Below are 10,658 nucleotides of genomic sequence, written 5' to 3'. Positions count from 1 at the left end.
CATCCATTCCAAACCTGGTTTCCACTGGCTGTCTTAGGCAGATCCTGCCTTGAAAGGCTGGTTTGTGTGCACACACACACACACCCCCCGCAGTGAGGTACCTACGGTGAGACCCAGTGAATGTAAGGTTAGGTTAGAGACACCTTTCAGAATCACACAAGAAGCCCTGCTAGTCCCAACAGTGTCTAACAACAGAAAGTAAAATACACAGGAACAAGACAAGCACAAAATGGTACATTCCTACAGTACTCTTCTAACTTCCAACAACTCTTGCCTCTCAGGTTTCCTAAGGCGCAGGTGGCATCTTTATAATGTGGAAGTTAAGTGCCTCAGCTGTCAGCGTTGACACAGTTTGTTCCTTGCGCAGAGACACAAAACTCTTCTGAACAAGTGGGACAGACTTTTCAGCAGGGCCTGTTGCAACAGGACAAGGGGTGATGGTTTTAGACTAAAGGAGGGGAGATTCAGGCTGGACACGAGGAAGGAATTTTTTACTCTGAGGGTGGTGAAACCCTGTCCCAGGTTGGCCAGAGAGGTGGTGGATGCCCCAATCCCTGGAGACATCCCAGGCCAGGCTGGACGGGGCTCTGAGCAACCTGATCTGGTGAAGATGTCCCTGCTCATGGCAGGGGTGGCACTGGATGAGCTTTGAAGGTCCCTTCCAACCCAAACTGTTCTATGATTCTATGAAACGTGGGTAAATGTTCCTCAAGGGCATTTAAAGGATCAGAGGAGGCTTCCTGGCCATTATCTCAGGGATAAATAGCAGATGTTGGTTTACAGCAAAAGAGATACAGGAAAACCAGGAGGTGTACCAACCTCTCAGGATGGTGTTTTCCCCAACTCAATTCCATCCTAGGATCCCAAATGGGCTTAAATATGAGGCTCCCAGATGGTATATGAAATTCTTTGATGAAAACTTGGCCCTTCCCCACAGAAAATCACCAGGTAAGAATCTGGATGGGACTTAGATTCCAGGGTTTCCCAAGGTTTGGCATTCCCTTGGCATTCCCAAGGTTTAATCTCTCATTTTTGGAGCAAACATCATTTTCACTGGTCTCTTTGCTTTCAGAAACAGGGTTCCTGCCAGTGTGCCCACAGGTCGATGGCAAGTCAGCAGCCCAGCTACCTGTTTTTAAGGTTAAAGATGCAGACGGCTTCAACCTTTTGTTTGCAGATGGAGGGACCCACTCCTCAGAGTTGGCCGGCAGTTGGCTGTAAAGGAACTGCTGTGAAACAGAGCTATTAACTTCTTTGTTTTTCCTGTTACTTGGCCTCTCACGTTTCACTAACCTGCCAGTAAGCTGCTGCAAGAGAGTGTTTTGAAAGGAAGATCTGGATCGCTTGCATTTGGAATGGATTTTAGTGGGATTTTTCGGGGTGAAGACAGTGACAAAAGAGCTTCTTTCCCCAACAGGCCACAGTTTGCAGAGGGGTTTTGTCACAGGAGTTGACTGTGAATAAGGAACAAAGTCTTGAGCACTAACTGAACCGCATTCTGAATCGCAAAAGGAGTAAGTTACTGGTGTACTGTGCTTACAAAAAGGAGGGGACCGATGTAGGGATGAGCTCCGTTTTGAACGGTTACAGGGAACATCTCCAGGATAAAGCACCAATTCAGGAGCTGTGACCTTTTCTGTCAAAGTATCTTCCTGTATTAAAGAATCACATGATTTATTTAAGAATTCTACAGGTTTTGCTACCTGTCTTGCACTTGGATCAAAGAGATCAGCAGAAGCATCGTAGCTGCCTTCAGGGAAGCTGTTGTTCCACAACACCTCTCTCCTATTCACACTTTTGAAGGTATTTTCTGACAGGTCTGTCAATGGTTTTAATTCTCTTTTACATATCCTTCTTGTATTGTTGGGAGCTGCTGGATCAGTCTCCCATGCCCCTGTGAGTCTAAGATCTGTTCTTTGGTTTGGTGTAGAAAAAGAATTTTCTTTATTTTCACCACCAGCTGAATGACTATCCTGTGCAGAATGCACACAGACAGCTGCCTTGCTCCTATCTAAACAAGAGGCTTCTCCATGTTCATCAGCATGCTGCAGACTAAGAAAAGACCAAGCTGACTTGGAAATGTCAATATTTGCTGCTTTGGGCTGCACACATCTGCTCTCAGAAACCAAAGGCTCTGATATAAGTTGCAAGGACTGTGACAGAACAGGTAGATGAGGGTTAGGTATAATGCAAGTTGCTCCACATCCCTTGCCAGCTGAAGACAAAACACTACAGGAAGACTCATAATGTGACACCTCGTCACTTGGAAGATTTGTTTTTGACCAAAGACAAGCAAACGATACGTTCTCCCAACTATCAGTCTCTGCTGGTGGCAAGAACTCCCCTAAGACACTTGCTTCAGGCAAATCATCAGCTACTAGGGTTTGCCTGGGATACAATTCTTTAAGATTTACACCCAGCTTGCTATTTTCAAGAGCATGTTTGCCTGCATCAAGGCTGGGTGAGGTTACAACACTCTTGCCATCTTCTATTCTGGCTAAGAATTCATTTAGGCTCTCTGAGAGTGGGAGCTCATCCCAAAGCATAGAGTCTGTCTGAGACACTGCAGCTACATTTACGTGATTAGAAGCTGAGGCATCTCTCTTGTGAAAAAGGGAGTCATGGGATTTTTCTGGGTAAGAATAATCTCCACTGTTAGCCTTTGGGTAAATGCTTTTTACCCCAAATTCCAAGGGATGTTGTAACAACCTGGAACTGTTTCCATGTGAACACTCAGGTTTTGCAGAAGAGACTCTCTCTAATTTATCAGTTACAGAGATACTGTCAGTCCAGTGAGGCTGTGAACTAAATTCATTACCCTCCTCTTTATTCCCGTCCTTCACAGAAGAGCTGCAAAATTGCGAATCCCAAAGAGTTTGATTGTTGGGGCTTACACTGCACAGTTCTGCAGCAAGAGGCCTCCTCTCTTGTTCATGCTGTTCACTCACCAGCCTTCCCACTTCCGGAGTGGGAAAGTCTTCTGCTGTTACCCAAGCAACAGATGAAGCCAGGCTGAAGGACCGCTGCCAGGAGCCTAAAAAACTTTCTCTGTCACTCAACTGCACAGAACAGGAGTTTCTGCTCAGGCTGGACAAACTGCTGAGCTCACTGACAGGTTCATCTATTGGAGCTGAAGATGCATCAGTTAAGTACGAGCTGTTATTACAGCTCCTGAATTTTGCCGACTGCAGGAGCCGATGGAAGTAGCTGATAACAGTAAAGCCAGTAACAGCAGTGTTTGGCAGGAAGAGCTGGCAAGCTGTAAGGTTTTTTGCACTTCTATTAATTCTGGAACAGTTTTGCAAGATGCTGCTGGCAGCAGAACGCCCTCCATCTTCCCTTGCACAACCCTGGGGGAAAAAATTAGAAAAAGAGGAAAACCTTAGTGCAATGCTTTATTTCATGATAGAAAAAAAAATAAATGCATGTCTCTTAAGTGAGGCTTAAATTCAGGTCTCACTTTTTGTCAGGATCTGCGAGGAAGAGAATACAAAACAGTCTGTCACACAAAGCATTACTCCCTGGGAAATAAGCACTGGCAAGGGCTATAAAGGGCATCACAGCGAGAGGTTCTTTGCTTGCTGCAATTACGCAGAGGTTTGGAGCTGGAAAAACAACCAAGAACTGTAAGAAAGGGCTTCACAGAAGACGCCTTCCTCCCTCTGCGGCACAAGGTGCTTCCGGGCTTCCTCCAGCGCAGTTCTGTGCAAATGGCCAGCTGCCTAAGGCCAACGCTTTGCTTTTCTCTGGGAGGCACTGGGCAGTACTTGAAGCAAAGTACTCTGGTACCAGACACATGACTTGGCAGCCCAGCTATCAAAGCCAGCAGGATATTCTCTATGCGCTTCCTCTGTGAAAGGGAAATAAGATACAACCTCTAGCTTCTCAGATTTATTTGGGGCGTAGTGTTTCAAAGGAGCTTAGGCTGCAGTTCTTTATAGAAGCTGCTTCTCTCTACAGAGAAATTACAGCTGAGAAATTACACTCAAAGCAGAGGGAATTATCTAGTGTTCTGAGAAATGGCTAAATCCTTTTTTGCCTCCCCTAAAGGTCTGTCAATGCCAGAGCAGCCAAAAAGCAAATACAGCCGTCTTCAAATTCAGGAACCCTCTTGCTCCCTGAGTCCATGCAAAGGTTGAGGCTGAAGGGTGTTAGCCAAGGACAATACCCTTCTAGATAAGCCTTAAAACTCAGAATCAGCGTAACATGCTTTATCTGGGAGAGTGCAACTGTATGCACAGCTGAACACAACTACACAGACATGTCTACAGCTAAAGGCTGAACAAGTTGTTTTCAAACGTGTGTTCAGGAGCAGCAACAAGGCTGTTGGTATGTATGATTATTTACATTTGTAAAGGCATCAGAGCTAGAGAATGGTTCCGGTTAAGTAAAGTTAATCCATGAAGTCCTCCACCTTCCATTATTTAAGATACTGTGCATTAGGAAAATCTCAGCTCAGATACCTCATGGTACCTGTGGGAGAGGAAAAACACCTGCCAGGTAGGATTTAGTTCAGAGACTTCATAATATGAATGACTCACACAAGCACCACTTGAAGAGAATTTAGAAGACTGTTTCTATGGAAATATTGCTAAGAACTAATATTTCAAAGTCTGTTAAACACATAAAAGAGCCACAGATGCACATGTTGAACAGCTGTACTTTATCAACATTTTAAAACGTGCTCTTAAATCCAGAAATATCAAAATGCTGCAAGGGGATGTGTCTCTCCTTACATGTCAGACAGCAGGAGGCTATGCAGCATGGCAGAGGCAGGGCGGTGCTTGAAAAGACGGTCTGTTTCTTGCTTGAACTGCACACGGTTTTTTAGAGACTCCAAGCTGCTACTGATATGCACAGGAGCTGGCACTGCTCAGGCTCTCAGAAAAGCAGCCCTGACAAGCTGTCAAGCTGACTGCTGCCATTCGAGATGACTTTTGGATGCGAGTCATTTAAAATAACACAGGAGTCTGGGAGAAGAGGAGCAGAATCCTTCCCATGTCCTAGCCCTAAATTATCTCAAATTCCCAAAAGGTGTTGTACATGATGTTTTGATAATTCAGTCTATGCCCCCAATTAGCTACAAGCTAATGAAAAAACTCATTATAAGAGAGTGATGTGGATTAAAAATTACCTTCAGTCCAAATATCAATCTTTTCCCAATGAAACAGGCTTCCACTGCTTGAGCTAATGCTCCTAGAGATACATCTGTGTTTGTTTCTCCTGCCTGTTGATTGAAGTCTTGAATACACCTTGAGTAAAAACATACAGAAGCATTGCACCAACAGAGGAAGCCTTATATTACATTTTAGCCGTAGTACAGGTAGGACAAGCACTGTGGTAGTTTAAACTAAACATAGAATGAGAACAGGAAGCCACGAACCTATAAATTCAATTGTTTACCTCAATTTGTTCGTGAAACAGAAGTAAACGAAACAACCACTTTGAATAGGTTTAATATATATGCACAACTTTCAGGTGTTCACTGTGTGGCTGTGATTTTTGTATCAATACAATAACTGTATAATGCTGCTACTGCTCATGCATCCTTTCTGCCCGCACCTTTACAGCAACAGCAGCATCCATATTAAGACATGCAAATAACTATTTTTTTCCACAGCTGACAGTAGTACCACAGTCTGGTGTAGAATGTCTCCCATGAGAATGTTATTAATGCTGTTAATATAGGTTTTTAAAAGTGTTCATCTTTGACCCAGTGCTAATGCAAGTCATTGGAAAATAACATAACAGAGAAAGAAGAAGTGAATGTATCTGAATATTCCATCCTAAAAGTTTCACACATCAGAAAGTCTGAAGCTCATAATGCAGGTGGTCAGGCTCTGAAGGTCAACAGGCTGTCTTAGAAATCCCTCCTTGCTAAAGGAAAATCTCATCATATTGAATTAAAGTCACAAGGTGCACACTTTAAAAAAAAAATTCAAACTGTTATTAAAAATGAAAATATAAAGGCTCTATCTCTATCTTATTATTCTTGTAAATTACTGAGGAAAAAATATGTCTAAATCTCTGGAAAAGCCAACTTACTTAGTAATCTGACACTAGACAAAGGAAATTCAATCATCTCAAAGGAGGAAGGACGTAAGGAAGAAGCACAACCAACCGAACTGTGAAGCTCACTTAGCAGGTAGCATCTGCCTTCAACAGACAAATGCAGAATCTCTTAGGCAGGAGTACTCTATCACAACATTTCAAGATTTCAGGAAGAAACCCAACTTCAGCATTTTCTCAAGGTGACAGGTAGCAAGGAAATGCTGGAAGGGAGCACTTCAGCAGCTTCTTCCCACTCATCTCCCCACCAACCAAGCTGATGTCATTTTTTTTTAGGCTGAAGAAAAAGCAGCAGCTATGTAATTAGAAAAAAACCAAACAAACATTCCTTACCTCTGCAGATTTTCTGCGGTGACCCCAAAGAACGGATCTAAGCAACTTCCAAACACGACAATGTCAAACAAATCATTGGTGTCAGCAATCTTTAGAGACAATCTATATCTGTAGCTTGCATCTTTAGCTTCACCTGTGCGGCCGCATTTTAGACATTTAAACCTGACAAAAGACAGTATAAGGATAAAAAAAGATTGAATATGTGAACTCCTGCTAATCACTGCTGAGGTAAGAACTTATCTGCAGCCGTAGGCATTAGTACTACAATGCATCAAATTCTCCACGAAAAACCATAAGATTCTTTCTTATTTTTCACTCCTTGAAGCATCAATCTTACCACAGGCTCAGCAAGGTGTCTATCATGACAGAATCCCTCTGGCAGCTTCTTTTATTGATTTATTAAATGCTAGCCTGTTGTGAAGCTGGAGTGAAACGGTGGGTTTTGAGTGACCTGTTGGGGAGTAATTTTGAATTCCCTACACCCACATTTTTTGCCTTTTGTTCTGGTTTCGGATTTTTCATCCTGTAGCTTTAATATAATAGCCAGATCTTAAAAATCATCAGGAAACAACACTGTTATCTTTTACTTCAGCATTTGAAACACAGACATTCTTGCTTTGCAAAGTCAGATCCTTCCATTTAGTGCTGACACTCATTGATTTACTGTTCTTCTGTGTATCGTAGATTCCACACAACAGTAGCATTAAAAAGGAAAGCTCACACTTCTCTGGACACGCATCTAAGTGGAAGAGTCACACACCTAATGCATTGCATATATAGAATGAGGAAAAAAAAAAAATACAGGATTTGATTTGGAGAACTTTTTAACCAATGCTTTCCAACTTAGGAGCAGCACTGAAGAACTGGACTGCAGAGGAAGCTCTTGGAAGCTGTTAATACACATCATTTATTCTCCTAAACTGTCCTTCGATATTGCATGGCGCTGAACACAATAGAACTCTTGATCCATAACAACCTCCAAGTTGCTACTGGAATACAAAGAAATCTAAATAGTGAGAAGTAACATAAATACCTGAAATCAGCACTTATTTCTACAGTGGCTGGATTTTCATGAATTTGTTTTAACTTGTGTTCAGCTCACGGGGATTCTCAAAGTCTCTAACTGTTACAGTTAATAATCCCCAATACAGGACATACCTCCTAGAATCCAGTATCAGCCTGGAAAAGCATTTTTGACAGGCGGGATAGATGAAGCGGGAGTTCTGGACGGAAATTACAGAGGCAGCCAAGAGTCCTCTCACACTATTCATGTGCTCACAGCATCACCTGAAACAGGTAAGTCAAAATGGTTCAAAGGCTTCTCATTTAACGAGATGTTAACACCAACCACTTTCAGTTGGGTTGCTTGAATATTTTGAAAGGCAGTCCTCAGGAAACTATGATCTCTGTTTGAAAATGGCAACCCAATTGAGGCAACATCTATTATTACCCTTAATCAACCATTTAAAAAGAAAAAAAATATTAAGATATGTAGTAAGAAGCAAGCATTTATGATATTTGCAGATCGTTGCAGATAAATCATGCAAATTCCCGCTTGCATTTAGGAACTCCTTATTAGAACTGTCCTTGAGCACAGCACTGCAGCAAACTGGTTTCTGATTTTTTTGTCCTTAAAATTCAGAATGAGGTCACAACATGGGGTTAAAAATGCAAATGACTCTACACCTGTAATTCTGCAAACAACTTCAATACCAATGACTTTGAGAGGAGAAGATGCCCAGAAAAATGTCAAAAGGGCTTGCAATTACCACTGTATTCATGCCTTTTCAGCTGAAGAGACAGGTCTAAACTATTTACCACTGGTTTCAACAAAGGGGACGTATGGAACTGACAAATAAATGCTGAACTAAGTAATTAATTAATTTCTTTTTCAGTATTACGTTTCTGCAGAATTATCTTCTTTTTATTATCAATATACTGTCCAAGATATCAATTTTTAGGAAACTCCCCCTATTTTAGAAAGCTAACTTTCCCTCTCAGCAGATGCTAAGAACATGTAGGCAAAAATACTGCAAAATACCTAAAATCTTAGAGTTCCAACTTAAATTACCAAAATGCTTTGTACAGCTGAATTATAGAAGGCCTCATAAATCCTTTCTTTTGTCATAGTACTTTTGTCATAGTAATAGGTAAATACATATCTCTTTTCAAAGTAAGCTGCAGAATAAACTCAGAATAGGAACTAAATTTCACATTTTCATCCTGTAACTCCCTCAGGGAGGCAGAAGGCCAAGGAGATAAAGGAGACTCAAGTACAGCTTTTATGTGTTAAAAGCCAATCAATACTCGACAATGATGTTTTGTTTGCATTTTGCCAGAAACTAGTTCAAGTCACAGGCTATCCTTTTGCCCATTCTCTGCATTCTGGTAGAAACAAGATCTGTAACATGAGTATTAGAAAAATGTGAGTGACTAAATTAATTATTCTGAGCAGTCTGGAGGCAAAAAAAGAAGAAATCGGATATCCAAATATTCCCTATGGCAGAAAGGCCAGGAAAACAGGCAGGAAAAGGTAAAAGCTTTACTGGAGGGACAATCAAAATGAAAAATCTCTCGTCAAAACATGTATTAACAGAGGCTCATTGGACCTAATATGTTAGATGGTGCATGCCTTCAATTATTGCCAAAATTGAACTATTTTGCTTTGGTTAAACTACAAGATATCAGTAAACAGTGCAAGTAAAACATACTGATATACAGAAAAGAAGTAATAAAAGTAAGTTTGATTTTGTTCCTACTCAAGAAGGTGGACTTGGAGAAACCAGCAGATGCTTCACTTTCCAACTGGTTTTCAACTCAGAACTATATAAAGTATACTGTTATCTGCAGTTTTTAATGCAATAAAAAAAAAATCCACGCACCCTAGAAACACAGCAAACACTTCAAGTATTCCATTGGAATATAGGAGATAAAGCATAGCATGAATGTTTTCACGCAGGTTCCGTTAAGAGCTCTCTTTAGAGTAAACAGACTCAAGATCTACGCCTCTATTTCTCTTTGGTAGAAATATAGTACTCACTATCTGGACACAAGCTAAAAAAGGATGGTACAAATACATCTGGTTTACTTCATTTTTCTAAATAAACCAAGCAAACCTCTGGACCCACATACCCAGCCCGGGAATCACAGGGCGTTCATGCTGCTCCCCACCAGCAGCCTCCAAACAGCGGCGCCTTCCAACAGCCCTGAGGTCTCGCCGGGATTTCCATCGGTGCCTGGTGCCCTCTAGCGAGCTCGCTGCCTCAAACTCTCCCTAAGGAAAAAAAGAAAAAAACCAAAACACGGAGGAAGAGTCGTTAACAGGTCTCACACCACAATTTTTACCCCTGAACCAGCCGCCTCTTCTCAGCGCAGCCCCGAGGCCGCGGGCTATAAGGATATTATCTATAAGGACAGTTGTACGTTACTTAACAGAATCTGACAGGGACATTCCCAACATTGCTTTTAACAGTTGTGTCTAATTGCAAATTAAATATGTTATAATAGCAGTTAAACTACTCTTCCAAAAGTTGGATTTTGTAGTCACCAGTGCTGAAAATATCCAGGGGAACAGCCTGTAAATTCATTTATTTCTTGGTGGCATACTTGAATATTACAGTTGAAAGCATTTTAAACAAGATATGTTTCATTTTGGTTTGGGAATTTTATATTACTATCTTTTTCTATGCCCAGAATAACAACAAATAAAAAAGATCTTTAGAATTTTAAGTAAAATGGAAATAAAATAGCCGATCACAGGAGTTTAAAAATCAAGTAATTGGAAACAGACCCCACAGGGCTTCCCCCCACCCCCGTCACTCGTCCTGCGCGCTTTAAGCTTTGCTCAACACCCACAAAAACCGAGGTATCACCGCTCTTACCGGTTTTAGCGCTCCGTGACTAAACAGTCTCCGTCTCCCGGCCACAAGGGCCGCGCTGAAGCGCTGTCACCCGGGCAAGGGAACGGGCAGCCGGCGGCGCCACCCGCCCTCGGCGCTCTCAGGCCCGCACGGTAGGGAAGCGCCGAACGCCGGTTACCGCGGCCGTACCCCCACCTCCCCCGCTCCGGCCCCGGGGAAGCGCCGCCCGCAACGCAGCCCGGCCCCGGCTCTGAGCAGCGCCCGGAAAACGGAAGTGCGCGTTGCTAAGGGTCGTTCCTAGGGAACGCCTACCCAAGTCACCACAGCCAACGACAGAAGCGCTCACAAACTAGCCTCACCCCCGCAGCCAATCGGAAAGCCCCGCTGCTTAGTGCC

The 10,658-nt window shown here is 42.5% G+C and overlaps 1 protein-coding gene across 1 annotated transcript; it reads right to left on the bottom strand.

Annotated features, from left to right (window-relative positions):
• Positions 1–280: 280 nt before the first annotated feature.
• On the bottom strand, positions 281–10,506 carry DDIAS (DNA damage induced apoptosis suppressor). Its single transcript, XM_065645748.1, has 6 exons — positions 10,284–10,506; positions 9,535–9,676; positions 7,561–7,689; positions 6,403–6,564; positions 5,135–5,252; positions 281–3,350 (listed from the first exon to the last, which is right to left on the bottom strand). The coding sequence occupies exons 3-6, from the start codon at positions 7,671–7,673 to the stop codon at positions 942–944; spliced, it is 2,802 nt and encodes a 933-aa protein (XP_065501820.1). The 5' UTR covers positions 7,674–7,689; positions 9,535–9,676; positions 10,284–10,506; the 3' UTR covers positions 281–941.
• Positions 10,507–10,658: the final 152 nt, after the last annotated feature.

This window comes from Caloenas nicobarica, chromosome 1, assembly GCF_036013445.1.
Source record: "Caloenas nicobarica isolate bCalNic1 chromosome 1, bCalNic1.hap1, whole genome shotgun sequence".
NCBI lineage: Eukaryota > Metazoa > Chordata > Aves > Columbiformes > Columbidae > Caloenas > Caloenas nicobarica.
Note: the sequence above shows the minus strand (reverse complement) of the source record. Positions and strands in the feature narration are given on the sequence as shown.

Coding starts and splice junctions, on each gene's coding strand:
- DDIAS (XM_065645748.1), bottom strand. CDS start 7,673: ATGAATAGTGTGAGAGGACTCTTGGCTGCCTCTGTAATTTCCGTCCAG. Junction 6,565..7,560: donor CTGATACTGGATTCTAGGAG/GTATGTCCTGTA, acceptor GTCTTTTGTCAG/GTTTAAATGTCTAAAATGCG. Junction 5,253..6,402: donor ACCGCAGAAAATCTGCAGAG/GTAAGGAATGTT, acceptor TTTTTACTCAAG/GTGTATTCAAGACTTCAATC.